An 18,137-nucleotide genomic window follows, 5' to 3' on the forward strand; every position below is an offset into this window, starting at 1 on the left:
CAAACCCAGAAATTGACCTAAGTCTAGAAAACCCTCCGCCCACCTTCACTCTCATCTCATCACCATCCTCAACTTCTCTTCACATGAACCATGGCCTCATCACCATCTTCGCATGAGCCCAGTTGCACCAGTACCATCAGATTTTAAATTAAAAGTTTAAAAATGTCCTTATATGTGAGAGCAAAAGTGATGCTGTCACCTACTAAAAATCTTATTTTTAAATGGCTAACTAGAATTTTTGCCCCCTGAATTTTTAAGATCGTTAAAAATGCCTCTTGAACTATTGAGATTGTCGGATTTAAGGACTTTTTCCAATTTTAGTAAAAAAGTCTAACATGGATGAAAGTTTAGTGACCATAATTTAGTACATGTCAAAGTTAGAGAGACATGATTTGGTAGATATCAAAGTCTGGGGAGCATGATTTAGTACATGACATATCACTGAAATATTAAAATTGAATGAAATTAGACAAAAGTCCTTAAATCTAACAATCTCAACATTTTAGGGGGCATTTTTAACGATCTTAAAAGTTCAAGGAGCATGATTTGGTACATGTTAAAGTTCAATGTCAAAAATTTTAATTAGCCTTTTTAATATTCCCCAATTTTTTGGCTAATTAGCAAATCCCCCGGCCGAACTTTGACATGTACTAAATCATGCCCCTTTAACTTTTTTGGCCGTTAAAAATTCCCCTGAACTATTAAGATTGTTAAATTTAAGGACTTTTGTCTAATTTTAATAAAAAAATTTTAACACGGATGAAAGTTCAGGGGGCATGATTTAATACATATAAAAATTTGAGGGACATGATTTGGTAGATATCAAAGTCTGGGAAGCATGATTTATTTAGTACTTGAAACAGTAAAATTGAATGAAATTAGACAAAAGTCTTTAAATTTAACCATCTCAATAGTTTAAGGGGAATTTTTAACGGCAAAAAAAGTTCAGGGGCATAATTTGGTATATGTCAAAATTCGGCGGAAAAAATTGATAATTACCCTAAATATTTATTGTTGGGCACTTCGCATCGATGCGACAGCGTTTAAATGGTTTGGGCGAGAGCAAAGGGTAAAACCTAAACCCCAAATCCAATCTAAAACCCTTTTCGATCTTCTTCTGTTGCCCTAGTTGTTTTCAGAGATGGGAGGGTCGCGAAGAAAGTACAAGAGATCGAGGACGAAGGTACGCGTGGGGCTACCGCCGAAGAAGCCACATGTTTTCAAGCCAGCATTTAACGTCCCTCCCAAGCTTCGATCTTTGATCGGAGAAAACGCCTCTGCCCCCGAATGGGACGACAAAGCCAGCGTTATCCAAAACTACAAGTCCTTCGGCTTCGTTTCAAATCCTAATTTGCTCGGCGTTCGAAAACGTACATCTCACATGGTCCAACTTGAGTCTCTTCAAGTCGTACCCCCTCCGAGTTCTTCGCAGACCGATGAGGATAAAGACTTCGATGACCTCATTGATACCGGAAGCGACCTTGAAGAAGACGGTAATTTGACAAAGCTTATGTTATTTAATTTTATATTAGTTTTTCAATCGTTGTATGGTTTGTGTTTTTTTCTTATAGCTTTATCATATCTGGTGTGCGTTTGCCCTTATAGGAGTATATACAAAATTCTATAGTAGGATTAATTTGTTATTTTCTTAAGGCTTGTTTATTTTGTTATTATGAAAACCCAGTAGGCATATGTGAAAATCTTGTGGATTGTCTTGTCTGAATTTTAAGAAAGAAGTAATAGTGAAATTAGCAAAATAACATTTTCACTATTGGGTAAGCCACCATAAGGGTTTGTATAAAATATGCTTCCTAGGTTATATTGATAATCATTTTGCAAAATATGTGAGAAGGTACTTCTGAGAATTTCATTTGGTCATGTCTAAAATTTCATTCTTCTAATAAAAGTTACCATATTTAATGGCGGCATTAGATTTGAAGTCGGCCTTAGGAAAGCAACGAAGAGATGGGAAAACTGCACAGCTGCAACCATTGACAACTATTCAGCGAGTTCATATTGGTCAACTTGTTGAGAAATATGGAGACGATTATCATGTAAGAAGGAGAAATTGTTAATGGAAGGTTTGAGTTTTTTTTTTCAATTGTTTCTGTATCTTATATAGTTTCTTTTGTTTTGCAGGGTATGTTCATGGACATGAAGTTGAATTCATTGCAGCATTCTGTTGCAACCTTGGAGAAACTATGCAAAAGATATCATATGCACAAAAATAAAAACCCACTGATATTATCCCGCTGAGAATTTCTGGGGTCTGTGGTAAAACATTTTGCTATAACATTGGCATGAACTTTCTTGTATTATTAGTTGATAATGATGTATTTTCTCATCATCTGCTTTGAAGTTGAAATGATTTAACTTCCCAATTTTGAATCATACGAACTTGAGTTTATACTAATCCTAATTAATTGTCATTATTATGATAGAAAAAGGATTTATCTTTGGTCATTTTGGTTGCCCGAAACCACCAGGCTACAAACTATTGTTTTATTTCCAGTGGCCTATATTGCCCAGAGCGACTGATCGTGCTAGTGGCATTATTGCTGTGATGTTTGGTTTAATGTAATAGGAATTGTAGTGTATTCATTATTGCCATTACATTAACAAGTTTTTAATCTAAATGTATTTACAACTAATTCATGAGATTACATGGATTAGGTAAACTTGAAATACTAAAAACATGATAAAAGCAAAAACAGTATAACATTTGGTGAAAATATTCAATGCTAAACAAACAAAAACTTTAAAAGAAAATAGAAGCACAGATGCACTCATCTAATCATGAAGACATGAACACTTACACTATTACAAACATTTTGAAAGATCATTTTGACATCGTGTTAGAAGGGTCACATGAATACATGGATGAAATCGTAAGATTAAATTTAATAAAGCATATTAGAACAAAATGTACACTACCCTTGCTAAAGTCTTTCTCCACCAAACCTCGAGAGTCACTATGTTCTACAACATACACTGCATTTTATTCTAAGATTAAGGCCTGTATAAGGCACGAAACATCCAAAACAATAACAAGTTTTTAAATTAAGTGAAACACTTTCTACAATTGCCAGCATCAAATGAATATATATAGAGGGGTCCAATTAGACACCCATGAAAGCTCGACACTGAGATTCCCAGTGCTCCTTGGTTTGTCGAACCCTCTCAGATCTTTCGGTTTGAAGCCGTTCCTCCCAGTATTCATGGCAGCTGTTCAATAAAGGACCAATTAGAATGAAAAAAAAAACAGAAATATGGCTTCAAACTAAGTAATCTAACACAAAAGGCTTGTGACAGAAGACATACTTTCGGCTTAATAAAATACATAGCTCCTCTAAGTGTACGGCACCTTCATACACTCGTCCCTGAAAAGAGTAAAACAATATATCATAAACTGACCTCTTTCAATCTCGAAAACTCTCTACTTGGGCCATAATTTTTGTTCACTTATTGTTATATCATAAACTGACCTCTTTCAATCTAGAAAATATAACTTACCTGTCTGCAAAGAGGGCATTTCGCTCTAGGCTGTGCGGATTTGAGTCCATCTACAATCGTTACTGATGCGGCTGAGCAAGAACACATGTAGCAGAATATATGCCCACATGACAAAGCAACCGGATCAAAAACTGTGTCCTGTTATGAAACACAAAAAAGGAATTGGAACAAATGAAAACATATCAAGAAATCTGTAATAAGGGTCTAAAGAGAAATAATCTGGGGAACTTACCAAACATATAGAACAAGTCAAATCAATATCAATTTTGACAGAATCAAAGAGTTCACAAGTGAGAGATGGCTTCCCATCATTGAATGCAAGGGAACATCCCTCGAAAAAAGCAAGTTTGGTCTTTGATTTGGCCTTGGTTTCCCTTAAATTGATGTGAAAAGCCATTAGTTCACAAAGCCATGGACTCTGAAGAATTTCAATGTGCATACTTTGGGCTTGTGACTTAAAAGCCTGTCCTTGCTTTGAGTAATGAATCTGTTCTCAAAAGAAAGTAAGACATCAAACAAAAGAGACAAGAAGCCTAAAACAAAAGAGTATTCAATTATTACATTACCTTATCGTATTTCTTTAGTATTTTACGCATTGCAATGGCGTTGATAAGAGCATAATTGACAAGTTCCTTGCCTTCTTGAGTTAAAGCAACATGGTTTCCTTGAAGCTTGCCTTTAAGCCAGAAATAGTACCTTCTGATACCAGAAGCCAGATGTAGCTCAAGCAATTTCTGAGCACGTTCATTGAAGAACCCCACTACATCTGACATTTCCTTGAGAAGGGAAGGAAAGAAGGTTCCATCACATACTGCAAAAACCAAATTGAATTCAATTATTTATATGCAATTCATTTTGAACAAGTAATTCAATTTTAATATAAGGTATCAGATTCTTCTAAACAACAACAAATTCCTTCTTATTTATGGGTCAGTAATCAGCAGAGAGAGAGAAGAGAATCTTCATGATTCAACTATTAAACAAATCAATTAAAACCCAGAATTTAAAAAAGAAAATTGATAACCCAAAAATAAAAAATCAAGAAATCTACAACAAATATTAATAGATATTAACCTGAACATTGGTGGGGGCAGGGTTGAAGGTCAAGGGTTCGATTAACGTTATTTTGAGAGTGAAAATCTCTTCTACACTTCTTTAAAATCTTTTTGAGCTTCTTGAAGCCAACAGCAGGAAGCTTTCTCTGTTGGCCTTCCATATACTCTTGGTATTTCTTGCAGAATTTCATATTTCAATAACATACAAAAACCAATTACTATTCTCTTGGGAAATATACACTCATATAAACAAGTACAAACTGGAGAATATTGAAGAAACAAGTACAGATTTTAGAGTCTTAGCCAAATAAAAGTACAGATTTTGGAGTAGAGAAGAAAAGAAAAGAAAGAAAAGCAAACAAGGTGGGAACAAAGATGATGGCGAGTTTATCTATTTGATTATAGTGATAAGGATTTGTCTTAAAGGTTTAAAGCTTGGCTCCGTTTTTACGTCCTTAATCGATAAATTTATATAAAAATATTTAATTGAGAAAATTGATTGTTTGGATGCATAATAGGACAAATATAATTCTGAATCTAATCTGTAGGCGAAGTCCAATTTATCGTCAATTTCTCGCAATGAAGTTGAAGATATTATTTTGTTGAGAGTGTCTGTCTATTCATGAGAGTCGGTCACTATATCTATGACTAAGCATTCTTACTGAAATTCTATTGAGCTATTAAATACGCTCATTAAATGTCCACTCATTCTTTAATTAAGATTTAAACCTTGTTTTTTCCTCCTTACAAAAAAAAGGCCACGCAAGCAACAACGCGGGAGGGGCTAGAGTGTCAACGACACATTTGTCACTCTAGCTGTAATGTATAGGTAAGCCACGTAAGCTTGATTAAATGTCCTCATTTGTTTCCACTATTACACATTATGTTGCTCTTTTAAATTTCACACTCCATTTTTCTTAATTTGCTCTCAACTTTAAACGTTGCGTGAATTTAGGCTTAACATTTTTTTAAATAAAAAATCATTTTGAACATTTTGGTGTTTTCCTTCTTTTTTTTTTTTTTTTAATTCATTAATATATATTTGGAAGATGCAAGAAAGATGATTTATAGATTTCTTACGCATACATAATACATTTTTTTTTTTGAATGAAAATAATAGCTTTATTAAATCATCATCTCTGTTACCAAATTAGGCAACAAATCAATCAGGATATAATATAGAGGCTCTAGCAAAGTTATGAGCCACCATATTAGGTGATCGTCTAACAAAATAAATAACAACATTATTTGAATCTTTAAGCATATCCTTAGAAGTTTTAACAATTTGACCAAACATGAAATCATGTCAACTGGGCTTCGTAAGGCTTGAACAATTGTGAGGCAATCAGATTCAATGTCTACATTCATCCATTGTCGCGTCTTGATCCAACTGAGGGCCTCCCGAATTCCCATTGCTTCGACTGTGACAGGGGGAAATTGCCTTGAAAAATCTTTGTACTCCCCTCAATTAGAAAGCCCCTACTATCCCTTGCCACCAAACCGATCCCAACCTGATGAGGATCCGAAAACAGAGCCGCGTCTACATTAATCTTAATTCTTCCAACGATTGGGGCAAACCAATGCTCAGCCGCATCTCCCGGCATCAAACCAGAAAAAGTGGTCTCAATGACAGATTTTTGAGCATTTTGCCAATGATTAAGGAAGTTTTTTGCCGACGAGACTATGCCATCCGCTCCCACAATTTTACCTTGCCACACTTTGTCATTCCGTGCATTCCACAAAGACCAACACACAGCCACAACAATTTCTTTTCCAGCTTTATCAACCTGCTGAAACACATCCGTGCACCAAACCAGAAAACTGCATGGTGCAAACCCGTGCCTATACCAGTTCTTTCCCAGCATGTTGCAGCAGTCGGGCACTCCACCAAGGCATGAAGAATTGTCTCATCTGCACTAGAACAAACAGGGCACAATGTTGCAACCTCCACATACTTAGACCGGAGCTGAACCATCGTGGGAAGACAGTCCATACAAGCTCTCCAAACTAGATTTTTCATCTTAGGGGGGACTTATCTAAAGTTATTTATTATTTTTGTTTGAAGGTTATTTAAAGTTATCTTGAAACAAAAGTATTTACAAGATGTTTTCATTTTTTTTGTTTGAAAGGAAATTATTTACAAGATTAAGAATATATAGAGTTCTACACATGTAGATGTAGTTATATTAGTGAAATTAAATCTTTTAAATATTACTTTATAAAATAATTTTTCGTTATATTATTTCAGTAGTATCCAATGATAGATTAAATATCGAATATGTTTGAAAAACGTTTTTATAGAGAATTAACAGACACATGTTATCAGGGACGGATCCAAGTGTATTAGTTTGGGAGCTATAGCTCCCACTAACAAAAATATTGCCTTTTAAAAAATTAAATGAAATTTTTTAAATTTGATAATTATAGATCAAAATCGTAGAAAAAACCCTATAAAATTAAATAAATCTAATAAGAATGATTATAATATAAGTATAAATATTTTTGAATAATAAATAAGTACTCACAAAATAAAAATTCTAGGTCCGTCACTGCATGTTATACAAAACCCAAAGAACTGAAGACTATTTTATTTTTTTCATCGAAAATATGATAGAAATTCTTTAGCGATAAAAGTCTTTCAAGGTGAGGTGGCCTAATACTAGCCTTTTCACCAACCTTCATTCCAACACGCACCACCAATAAATGTGACATTTTTTTTTCCTTTATTCTTTACAATCCAAAAAAATTAAAAAACAAATAAAGCTGTCTCTGCTGAAATGTGGAGCACGCATTATTTGGGTATATATGAAATAATTTATATATCTCAATTCAGACTGAATAAAAATAATTGTGATAAAAAAGAGACGCAATTTTTATGTTAAATAAAGTTCCCAATCAAAATCGGCGAAGGTATATACTAAAGATAACGTAATCCCTATAAAAATATTAAAAAAAAAAATATCAGAACAAACATTCATACTTACAAACAATTGAGGAAGAATCTTTCGTATTGATCAATTGAGGAAGAATCTTTCGTATTAATTTTATTATATTGTTATTAATATTAACCAAGTCAAATACCGGTTCCAATCCATTGCTATTTGCTTTAACGTACTACAGTACAACCTCTATCCAAGAATACACTTGGGACCAAATAAATTATATTCTAATAGGGAGGTTATAACTACATAGAGTTACACTAGAAAAAAAAATTAAAAAACCAAAAAAATATCAATGTAACAATAATAACAATAAATAATCATTAATACTATATCATAATAGAAATATTTTAGAGTAAATATAATTTCATACATGTATAATAATTTAAAATAAAATTATTAATTTTACATAAATAAATTTACAAAATACATGTATATATTTTATTAAGATGTAATTATTCTTATATACAATTTAGAGGTTATTCTTATTTATAACTGGCCCAAATCGGGACTTAATTTTTTTATAACAAATTAGAGGTTATTCTTGAATAGAGTATTCTTAAATAGAGGTTATACTGTATTAATAATGCGTGTCTTTATTTAACTTAGACGTTCTCTTCTTTTTAATTTATATCTCCTACTTGCTAAACACAATTTTTTTAATACAAAACATTTTAATAGACGACGACTTGATTTTTATTTTTTTTCCTTTACTGAACCGACGACTTGATTAATATCGTGATGTTTATCATAAATATCTAATTATTTGTCAAATCCCATTATCAATTTTTTTGACTATAATTTTGGCGTATTTTATGAACAAAGATGGGAAGAAATCCATTATAAATGAAAGCGATTACGAGAACATGACAAAATTAATTCTTTCACAACTTAAATCTCAAATATACAAAAACACAATCAAGATAATAAACTAATTGATTAATACCGTAGTGACTCATATTAGATTTCTAGCTAGGAAAATTTCTACAAACATAAATACATACGTGAAATAAGACAAGCCCATGAATTCCCCGGCCGAAACAAATAACAAAACTTTTGAGAAAGAACATTATTATTATTATTATTATTAATTACTTGAGAAAATTTATTGTGATATCACTTCAAATCTCATCATCATGTTGAAGGCTAATAAAGTGGTCATTATGTGTGTAGTATGAAGCCCTTAGGGTTTATTTTAGGCTGCTTCACAATGATGACCGAGCATTGCGCATGGTGAAAGCAATAGTCACTGACGCTCTCCAAAACCACTCTGTAATAATAATATTATTATATATTGTTTGATCAAGATTCAAGAACAACTCGATCGATATACAGATTATTATATAGTCATTAATTATTGATAATTAATTAATTTGAATTACCTCTTTATAGGCCCATAGTCATGAGCGCCCACAACTAAGACAGATGCACGGTTTTTCTCTACAGCTTCACAGAGAATATTCCGGGGATTTCCTTCAATAACATCCATCGAAAATTCTTTCATCTACCAAGAACATAGAATTAATTATAAGATACATATAGAGTAATAAACGTACTTAATTGTATTAAAGCAAGATTCTTTTCATTTAATTTTTATATATTTATAATACCTTTTTAGTGGCACAAATTTTTTTAGCTTTCCCAACAATCTGCTCACCTATCCTCCTCAAATCACGTTCGATAGACCGCAAGACCTCAGCCTCGGCTTCACCAAGATCAATTTATATAAAAAAAAATGCCCATATTAAAATCATACAAAATAAATGATGGGATTTGAATTACAAGAGTAATTAATAGGGATTATATATATGGATGTTAATAAGTTATATTACTAGGGCTAATGAGATTGAGGGAGGAAGATGGACGCATGGCGTGGACAAGAATGAGATTGAAGGGAAAGTTGGGAGCGTAGGGAAGGAAGAACCGGTCCAGAGTCCACTCTAGAGCATAGCAGCTGTTCTGGCCTTCGTCGAATCCAACCACCATTATTGGTTTCTCACTCGTATCCATTGTTATGATCTTCTTCTTCTTCTTGCTTTTCTTTGGTATGGGAGATGTTCTTTAGTTATTAATTAATATAGAGTGTGAGTGGGTGTGTGGAGAAGTAAGTAACTACTAGTGATCGATAGATATAGTGATAAGCTGTGTTGAGATAAGAAAATCGTTGTGTAACTGATTGCAGTTAGAAAACACTACTTTATTATTAGAGGTAGTTATTAGTTAACGGTTATATATTAATTTGAAGTTGTAATATATATTACAAATGTGACCGAGCTGTTATTACAGTTCTTGTAATGAGTTTAAATGCTCTATCTATAAATAATGATGGTCTAATGTTCCTAATTTTATATTATATATAAATAATTCAAACAAAAAGATTAGCAACTTAAAAATTAAAATTACAATAAATGATCCCGTGAAGTGTAGATTCGTTCCCTAATAATAATAGTTATACATAAATAACATATATATATACATATAAATAGATATATAATAGTTATACATATTGAATGAAGCAATAACAGGTGTGCTAAATTAGAATTTGAGGGAACAATAATCTTGTAAGTTGTATAATAGTGTTTTTCTTTTTTTAATTATTCATTGTTTAAATCCTTGGCAGATATAATAGCAGAGGGTGTCTTGAATCGAGTTGGTGAAGGCCTGAGCCAATCTCTCCCTCCAATCATGTCTTTGGTCAAATATGAGGCAGCTTCATCACTTGTTAGGCTACGTGACCACCCTACTCTCTTCGACCTATTCGCACCGGGACCATAACATTTGTACTCACCATAGTACACCGTACTGATCATATCATCACCAAACAAATTATCAAATAAATTAATTATAGGACACATACGTACCATAATATTATTAAGAATGTGTAATTGTTTTTTTCAAAGTAAGACAGACGAGTGAGGATATCAAAACTAATGGACAATAAAACGATTATGTTATATAGAGAGAGAGACATGTTTAAGGGGCATTGTTAAATACCTGAATGGAAATTGCGTGGGTAATAAATGGGTAATGCACAAGAAATGGTATATTACTATTGTTATAATTTGATACATAAACAATTACTAAACAGTTGTGAACAAACTGTTCCAAATTCCTAAATACATATGTATTAGCTATAGTATAAGACTATGCATAGTAAATTCGGTAATTTCACTATCGAATATAAACATATATAACTAGATTATATTTTTAAACATATATGAATATAATTAATATACCTGTGGGTGGACTGGTCTCCCCAGTCATTCCATCCTTGTGGAATTATAAGATTAGACATGTAAGTGTAAGCAAACACAACTCGAGAGAAAGAGCCCCAAGGCCTACCCAGAAAACAACCTCCATCACCACTGATTTTGCCCCCCAAAAATATGAACCCTGTTTTCTCTGCTGATGAATCTCTTCGATGAGCAGTTATGGCTCCATCTCTTTCAGATAATGAGTGCACATGACATTTCTATAAATATACACACATACATGATTAACAAGAGAAAATATATATATATATATATATAACTTATAATATATAAATAAAAATAATTAAAACTTTTCATTATTACTTCAAATAGAGAAGCAGCACTTCCAAAAATGAAATCAACAGCTCCTTCTATATAACAATTATTGAAGTAATGTCTTCCAGAATCATCCAAGAGAGTGTCTTGATATGAGAGAATTCTACAATTGTAAAATGCAGCTTTGTCCCCTGATACTCTTACTGAAACTGCTTTTCTACCTGCTCCAAATGTATTCTGTATACATATATATACAAACAATATTGTTAATATATAATAAGTTTGACCAACTAAATATAGTTAGATAATTATATAATATATATATACCTGAATTGTGAGAAATCGTCCAACAAAATTAGAAGCCAGAACAGAGAGTGTTGGAGAATCAAATATGTCCCCATTATCGTTCCATGTTATAATTGTGTTAGATGATTTTGTTCCACTTAATGTTACGAAGGGTTTATCAGAAGGCACAACAATTTTTTCTCTGCATAATAAGTGAATTTGAATTATGATGATATCGTCCAATTAATAAATATATAAATAATAAGTGTGTATATATATATATATATATATATATATATATACCTGTAAGTTCCAGGCTTAACCCAAATGAAGTACAGGTGGGAGTTATTAGAGGGAACTGAATCGATGGCTTCTTGAATTTTTGTGAAATCACCTTTCCCTGATTGATCGACTCGAATTAGATTTGCTGTAGACATATCTTTATTAGTAGTAGAAGCACCTCTTGTAATTTCAATTAAGGTAGAAACAATAACTAATAATTCAACCATTATCATTAACTTTATATAGTCACAACAAAGCTTAGCATTCCCGCCAAAACCCATGTGGAAACATGTGATAATAATATTACTTCCACTCGATGGGGTTGCACGGTAATGAAGCAAAGCTCTAATAAGTACATAATATTATATATACTTATATATATATATGCTGTATCTATCACTATCGTATGGTTGTTCCAGGTCAACAATAGGTAGCCTACTGTATTTGTCAATTTCTTGTTGTAGAAGATCAAAGCTGAGAAATTATTGTAAATAAATGTTTATACTAATTTATATATTTTCGGATCCCAAAAGAATTAATGTTCACCATGTTGTTGCATGTTGCATGAATTAGATTATAAATAAACACAAAGAAACAGTCTCTTCTACTATTGAATTATGTGTTATATTCCTTAATGTGTACGTGTTATTAATAAGAATCTATATTATTATGTATGCTAAATATATAATTCAATGTTATTGTTGTGATTAGCTATTCGTCAGCCACCTAATGTAAATTTGATATATTTGATAAACGAAATGCTAATTACTGCTTTGTAATTAAGGATAGTTTTTATATATATCATGATTCACATGCCACTACGTACACTACAATAGTGGTACCCTTGATTTGCGCCAGTTTTGCCACGATTTTTTGCGCCAGTAAAAAGTGGTTGATTTGCGGCTAGTGATGGATGCCTAAGAAAATCCTTTTGTGTTGGGTTGGTGCCATAATGTGCCAATCGATCTTCAAAAAGTGGCGGCACTGCATGAATTTGTAGGTGCCACGTACATGAGTACCCTTTTTCACTGGAGCCGTAATTAGTAAAGTCAATCGAGTTTTCTTAATTACAATTACATACGGGTCAAATTAGGGTAGATTAATATGGAGCATTCTGACTGAGTTAGTGTCTAGCACTTTTTAAATGGGTCTTTTAAAACCATGGGACCATTCGGCCAACCAAAATATACACATCACCTTAAAATATATTTTTTTTTTCTTGTCTCATTCACATAAAATTTGTCATCTTCTCTTAAAAAAATACTTTAATGTCCCCCATTACATTTTTTTTGGCTAATTAAAATTTTTGTTCCCTAAACTATACTACCAACTTTTTTGACTGTTAAAAATTTCTCTTGAATTATTCAGATTGTTAGATTTAAAGACTTTTAACTCATTTCATTCAATTTTTAATTCAATGATTGCTTATATAATAAATCATGCTCCACAGACTTTAATAACTATTAAATCATGTCCCTCAAATTTTAGTATGTATACTAAATCATACCCCCTAAACTTTCATTTATGTTAGACTTTCCTTGCTAAAATTAGACAAAAGTTCTTAAATCCAATAATCTCAATAGTTCAGGGTGAGTTTTTAACGACCTTAAAAGTTCGTAGGGTATGATTTGATACATGTCAAAGTTTAGGGGATAAAAATTCTAATTATCATTTTTTTGGTCCCATATGACATTGAATTAAGGCTAATTAGGATTTTAGCCCCATGAACTTTAACATGTACAAAATCATGGCCCCTGAACTTTTAAGATCGTTAAAAATGCCCCCTGCACTATTGAGATGGTTGGATTTAAAGATTTTTTTTTCTAATTTTGGTAAAAAAGTCTAACATGGATAAAAGTTCAAGGGTCATAATTTAGTACATGTCAAAGTTCGGGGGACATGATTTGGTAGATATCAAAGTCTAGGGATGATTTAGTATATACACAATCACTGAAATAGTAAAATTGAATGAAATTAGACAAAAGTTTTTAAATCTAACAATCTCAATAGTTCAGGGGGCATTTTTTAACGACCTTAAAAATTCAGGGGCATAATTTGGTACATGTCAAAGTTCAGGGGACAAAAATCCTAATTATCCTTGAATTAATGACTTGGTCTTTGTGTTTTGTGGCATGTTATCGTCGATATGTTTAGTTGTTGACACTACAAAATGTTTTACGTTTAGTCACAACAAAACTTGTGACTAAAAGTAGAAGTTGTGACTAATTATAAATAATAATTCCTATAGTCTGACTAAAAAGGTCGTGACTAAAAATTTTAATCACAAAAATTATAATTTATTGTGACTAAATGTATTTTTAGCCACAATACTTGTCGTAACTAAAGCTGAATTAATGATCATAACTTTTGATGCTATGTTTTAGTCACAAATAACATTTTGTTTTGACTAAAAGTAATATTAAGTCACAAAAAAATTATGTTATGACTAAAAAAATTGTCACTAAAAATAATTTTATCATTATTTTTTTGGTAGTGTGAAGTGTAATCCCTGGGGAACTCACTAATACCTGGATGTGTGTTTCGTGTGGTATACTTCTCTGAGAATATCTTCACTCAGTTATTCATTTTCTGAGGTGATATGGAGAGGAGCAAGCTTAAATTAAGCATCTCAACATTAACAAGAGAATGCTCCTGAATGCCTTAACAAGCTTAACACCTTCAGTTGGGTATTTAGTTCCCAAGGTGTCTACCCTCCATGCATTTTAATTATCTTAAACCCAATCATGCCTATGACAGTTTACCCTGATAAGATATATACTGAGTGGCCTTCATATTTTGAGGAGGTTATGATGTCTTCATCTTCTTGCTGAACGAATATTATTATTAATTAATTAACTAGACGTTCTTATTCATTGCTAAAAAAATAAGTATAACAATAATATTTACTACTTTTTTCTTTTATAGATATAGAAATTTAGTTTTTGAATAATGTTTAAGATAAAAGTAAAAATGGCTGCCAAAAAAGGCAAAAATATTTCAAAATTTAGAACACTAGTTACTAATTTCTAATCCAGCTACAATTAAGAAAAGTTTAGATCCACAATTTATTCTTTTTTGTTTTTCCATAGCAAAATTTTCAGTTATTGTTCAGTGCATACATTTATTCTCTACACAAAGATCATATTATTCAATTGTGTGAAGTAACAAGCTAGCCCATTTCCTGATATACAAACTAGCAACCAATAACAAAAGCTTTCAAGAAATAACATTAGTTGAATTGTAGACTAAATTGGTCATTCACATCATCTAAAACCTGGCCTAGCTTCTCTTGATTTTAGGCTTCTTCACAGTCATAACGGAACATTTAGCATGCTGAGCACAATAGTCACTGACCCCACGCCAAAACAACCTGTATAGCAGTAATCAAAATCTCATGTTCAATAAGATAAAACTATATCAATTTTTAACTATTAGGCACCAGTGTAGTATCTAACATCATTTACAGCTGACACTTTATATTTCTGGTCTTATAAGGTATTATAGTACCTAACATCTTAGAAGATGCAGCATATTATTGGTTTCTGTGTAATTTAAACTAAATCAGTATAACTATAATATATGAGAATAATATTCATTTACACAACACCGTAAGCATTTTTAATTGTCCTATTATTAGCAAAAAGTTATTCACAAATGAAAAAGAAAAAAAATCTTGTTGTTAAATATGTGGTTAATTTGTCATAAGTACAAGTCAACATGACAAGACTGGGTATTGGTAATTACCGCTTTATTGCTCCATAGCCATAGCCATTATTGCCCACAACCAACATAGATGCATGATGCTTCTCTACAGTTTGACAGAGAACATTATGGGCTTCTCCTTCAATAACCTCCACCACAACGTCTTTCACCTATAACACACAACCCAGAATAAGATGCAAAATAATACAATCCAATCAAGTACAAATTTCATAATGTGAATCGTTAAATATGTCAATCTATGATTAACAGTCCGTACTATAAATTGCCAAACAGAAAAAGGGTTGATCAAATCACAATCATTAAATACTATCAATCTTCAGCCTTTAATGAGGAAAAAATTGATAAATATATACCGATTTAGTGACGAAAATTTGTTGAGTCTTGTCAAGAACTCGCTCTGCGCTCATCTCAAATGCCCTTTCCTTTGCAACCGCTAATGTTTGGCCAATCAATACGTCGATATCAAAATCAGGCAAAACAAAACATATATAGAAATTTCAGAAAAGAGGAAATTATTAATTAAGCGATGCTACTACCAGGGCCTAATTGCTTGATAAATGGGTGGGAAATATGAATGGCATGGACGATGACGAGTTGAAAGGGAAAATTGGGAGCAAAAGGAACGAAGAAGTGGTCGAGAGTCCACTCCAGAGCGTAATCGCTCTGTTCTCCATGGTCGAAACCAAGAACCATGACTGGTTTCTCAGCGGTAGCCATTGTTGGATTGGACCTTCTTCTTCTTAATTACTCTTCGTTAGTACTGTTCTTGTATTGTATGAGTGATTTTCTTCACATCAAGAAACAGGCTCATCTATATGTATATATATACAGTGGGAGTGCTGATGTAATTACCAGTTAAAAAACACAGTTTTATGTAAGAGATGTAAGTAGTTACAATTCTGTTAAAGATTCTCAACATTTTGAGTGTTGGATATTTTTTATATTTAATTTAGTCTCTTCTTCTTCTTGGATGTGTCATTTTGTCATGTCACCAACAACAAACGACTCATATATATAGTTTGGTTTTTTTTTTTCTCTTTCTCTTGTTTTGAGGATCAATATTTCATTCATGTATGAAACAAATTAGGGAAATTTACGTCATATATTAACATTTGTCATTTTTTTACAAAAATACTGTAAGGTGGTATTTTTTACTTTTTTACTGTGTTTTTTTATAAGTTTCATACTGCAGTATACTGTGTTAAGTTTTCACTGGTGTTCTACTGTTGTTTTGAGTTGTTCTGCTTTGTGTTGTACTGGTGTTTTATAAAAATACAGTATTTTTGAAAAAATTTCCGTGTGACAGTATTTTTGTAAAAATTAACCCAAATTTCAGTATTTTTGTAAATTTTCCAACAAATTATTCTAAAAAAAAGGTGAGTAAAGGGCAATAAGGCTGATAGGCCAACAAAACGAGACTCAGACACCAATTAACGTTAACAAAGCAATATACAAACCCTCAACTCTATATATAACATAATTCAAAATTGGAACAAGACGTTTTTTTTGATAGATATGTTAGAGGTGGAAATATAATATTATATATAAATTATGAATGAACTACTTCTTTTATTATCATTTAGTTATAAGATAGTACTCCATGTAGGTTAATTACACCTTACTAAATTTTAACATGGTATTAAAGTTAAATTAAATTCTAACGAGTATACGATTCACATCTAATAATTAGTCCAAAAAGACGAGCCAAAAAAATACATCTTGTGATCCACTATGAACTCAAATTATCACCGATCTAAAAAGATGAACCATAAGATCCGTTGTCAATCAATATTATTACTTGTGATCGAGCTGTCAAAAATTAGTAAGCAAAAACTATCTACCATCTATTGTCAATTAATTTTAAAATAGAACTATATGTATATGCACCAACAATTTATCAAATTCTAACTAGATAAATTGGAACAAGAGTTATTTGTATTATAGAAATATTATATTCCTATTATTAATTAATTTTAACTTTGTTCACTTTACCTAATTTTTTGTATTAATTTTGAATCTTTTCTTTACCTTTATTTTAATTTTAATGATTTCATAAAGAAAATATTGTATATTTTATATTTTTCAAATATTCATATATATATATATTAAATTTTTTTTACCAAATATCTACAATATATCTTATTTATATATTTTTTTAATGTGCTAAAAGAAAATGTGAGCACAATTGCACAAACATTGGAGACTCAATATAATACATAAAAGGGACACTTTTCCTCCATTTTTTTTTTAAATAAAATATTATGTACTCTTTTATTTTAGTCCATATAGTATTCTTATTGTTATTCTCCCATTAATTTTATTTATTTGATATTTATTTTTATTTTATCTTTATGTAATAATTATGTACAATTTAAGTTAAGTATGTATCCAACAGTATTTTTAAAATCTGACAACATATATTTATATAAAATATTACATTGAGTATACTAGGGTAGGACCCGGAAGAAATAAAATTACATTTAAGAATGGAACTTAATTTAAGGAATATATTATTTAACTCTCATTTAAGAATGGAACTTAATTTAATTAATATATTATTTGACTTTCAACAATATAATTAGTTATTATATTAAAAAATAGAACTTATTTTTTTTCTTTTTAGAATTATGCAAGAAATGAAAATAGAATTTTATATGGTGCAAATTTCAATTAAGAAAAAAAAAAGTATTCCTTGGAAAAAAAACCTTAAAAAAAAAAAAAAGTATTCCTTGGCGAAAAGAAAAGAAAAGAAAAAACAAGTACTGAAATGACTGGATCAAATTGAAGCCTCAAAGATCGGCTTCAAGCCTTCA

General features: G+C 31.4%; 5 protein-coding genes across 5 annotated transcripts; 1 reads left to right on the top strand and 4 right to left on the bottom strand.

The window, feature by feature from the left end:
* The first annotated feature begins 1,015 nt into the window (after positions 1-1,015).
* LOC115697311 (nucleolar protein 16) lies at positions 1,016-2,389 on the top strand. Its single transcript, XM_030624299.2, has 3 exons — positions 1,016-1,493; positions 1,933-2,054; positions 2,140-2,389. The coding sequence occupies exons 1-3, from the start codon at positions 1,142-1,144 to the stop codon at positions 2,254-2,256; spliced, it is 591 nt and encodes a 196-aa protein (XP_030480159.1). The 5' UTR covers positions 1,016-1,141; the 3' UTR covers positions 2,257-2,389.
* A 488-nt stretch (positions 2,390-2,877) lies between these two features.
* Positions 2,878-5,226, bottom strand: LOC115695922 (probable E3 ubiquitin-protein ligase BAH1-like 1). The gene is made up of 6 exons (XM_030623051.2): positions 4,588-5,226; positions 4,080-4,324; positions 3,746-4,000; positions 3,514-3,651; positions 3,322-3,380; positions 2,878-3,225 (listed from the first exon to the last, which is right to left on the bottom strand). Exons 1-6 carry the CDS (start codon positions 4,757-4,759, stop codon positions 3,120-3,122), a joined length of 975 nt encoding a protein of 324 aa, XP_030478911.2. The 5' UTR covers positions 4,760-5,226; the 3' UTR covers positions 2,878-3,119.
* A 3,142-nt stretch (positions 5,227-8,368) lies between these two features.
* Positions 8,369-9,813, bottom strand: LOC115716476 (uncharacterized). Its single transcript, XM_030645287.2, has 4 exons — positions 9,340-9,813; positions 9,118-9,212; positions 8,890-9,011; positions 8,369-8,777 (listed from the first exon to the last, which is right to left on the bottom strand). The coding sequence occupies exons 1-4, from the start codon at positions 9,515-9,517 to the stop codon at positions 8,669-8,671; spliced, it is 504 nt and encodes a 167-aa protein (XP_030501147.2). The 5' UTR covers positions 9,518-9,813; the 3' UTR covers positions 8,369-8,668.
* A 219-nt stretch (positions 9,814-10,032) lies between these two features.
* Positions 10,033-11,970, bottom strand: LOC115695518 (putative pectinesterase 11). Its single transcript, XM_030622594.2, has 5 exons — positions 11,623-11,970; positions 11,362-11,521; positions 11,083-11,271; positions 10,744-10,979; positions 10,033-10,309 (listed from the first exon to the last, which is right to left on the bottom strand). Exons 1-5 carry the CDS (start codon positions 11,880-11,882, stop codon positions 10,102-10,104), a joined length of 1,053 nt encoding a protein of 350 aa, XP_030478454.2. The 5' UTR covers positions 11,883-11,970; the 3' UTR covers positions 10,033-10,101.
* A 2,682-nt stretch (positions 11,971-14,652) lies between these two features.
* Positions 14,653-16,435, bottom strand: LOC115697637 (uncharacterized). The gene is made up of 4 exons (XM_030624751.2): positions 15,861-16,435; positions 15,678-15,757; positions 15,346-15,473; positions 14,653-14,971 (listed from the first exon to the last, which is right to left on the bottom strand). The coding sequence occupies exons 1-4, from the start codon at positions 16,039-16,041 to the stop codon at positions 14,881-14,883; spliced, it is 480 nt and encodes a 159-aa protein (XP_030480611.1). The 5' UTR covers positions 16,042-16,435; the 3' UTR covers positions 14,653-14,880.
* Between the last annotated feature and the right edge of the window lie 1,702 nt (positions 16,436-18,137).

This window comes from Cannabis sativa, chromosome X, assembly GCF_029168945.1.
Source record: "Cannabis sativa cultivar Pink pepper isolate KNU-18-1 chromosome X, ASM2916894v1, whole genome shotgun sequence".
Classification (NCBI taxonomy): Eukaryota; Viridiplantae; Streptophyta; class Magnoliopsida; order Rosales; family Cannabaceae; genus Cannabis; species Cannabis sativa.

What these genes read in the sequence shown, in the direction of transcription:
- LOC115697311 (XM_030624299.2), top strand. Translation starts at nt 1,142, where the DNA reads ATGGGAGGGTCGCGAAGAAAGTACAAGAGATCGAGGACGAAGGTACGC. An exon ending in AAGCGACCTTGAAGAAGACG is followed by an intron (nt 1,494 to 1,932) that starts GTAATTTGACAA and finishes TGGCGGCATTAG; the next exon opens with ATTTGAAGTCGGCCTTAGGA. An exon ending in AATATGGAGACGATTATCAT is followed by an intron (nt 2,055 to 2,139) that starts GTAAGAAGGAGA and finishes TTTGTTTTGCAG; the next exon opens with GGTATGTTCATGGACATGAA.
- LOC115695922 (XM_030623051.2), bottom strand. Translation starts at nt 4,759, where the DNA reads ATGAAATTCTGCAAGAAATACCAAGAGTATATGGAAGGCCAACAGAGA. An exon ending in TACTAAAGAAATACGATAAG is followed by an intron (nt 4,001 to 4,079) that starts GTAATGTAATAA and finishes TTTTGAGAACAG; the next exon opens with ATTCATTACTCAAAGCAAGG. An exon ending in TGTATTTTATTAAGCCGAAA is followed by an intron (nt 3,226 to 3,321) that starts GTATGTCTTCTG and finishes TTTATTGAACAG; the next exon opens with CTGCCATGAATACTGGGAGG.
- LOC115716476 (XM_030645287.2), bottom strand. Translation starts at nt 9,517, where the DNA reads ATGGATACGAGTGAGAAACCAATAATGGTGGTTGGATTCGACGAAGGC. An exon ending in AAATTTGTGCCACTAAAAAG is followed by an intron (nt 9,012 to 9,117) that starts GTATTATAAATA and finishes TGTTCTTGGTAG; the next exon opens with ATGAAAGAATTTTCGATGGA. An exon ending in GACTATGGGCCTATAAAGAG is followed by an intron (nt 8,778 to 8,889) that starts GTAATTCAAATT and finishes TTATTATTACAG; the next exon opens with AGTGGTTTTGGAGAGCGTCA.
- LOC115697637 (XM_030624751.2), bottom strand. Translation starts at nt 16,041, where the DNA reads ATGGCTACCGCTGAGAAACCAGTCATGGTTCTTGGTTTCGACCATGGA. An exon ending in AAATTTTCGTCACTAAATCG is followed by an intron (nt 15,474 to 15,677) that starts GTATATATTTAT and finishes TGTGTGTTATAG; the next exon opens with GTGAAAGACGTTGTGGTGGA. An exon ending in GGCTATGGAGCAATAAAGCG is followed by an intron (nt 14,972 to 15,345) that starts GTAATTACCAAT and finishes ACTGCTATACAG; the next exon opens with GTTGTTTTGGCGTGGGGTCA.
- LOC115695518 (XM_030622594.2), bottom strand. Translation starts at nt 11,882, where the DNA reads ATGGGTTTTGGCGGGAATGCTAAGCTTTGTTGTGACTATATAAAGTTA. An exon ending in GTTAAGCCTGGAACTTACAG is followed by an intron (nt 11,522 to 11,622) that starts GTATATATATAT and finishes CTTATTATGCAG; the next exon opens with AGAAAAAATTGTTGTGCCTT. An exon ending in GTGCTGCTTCTCTATTTGAA is followed by an intron (nt 10,980 to 11,082) that starts GTAATAATGAAA and finishes GTATATTTATAG; the next exon opens with AAATGTCATGTGCACTCATT.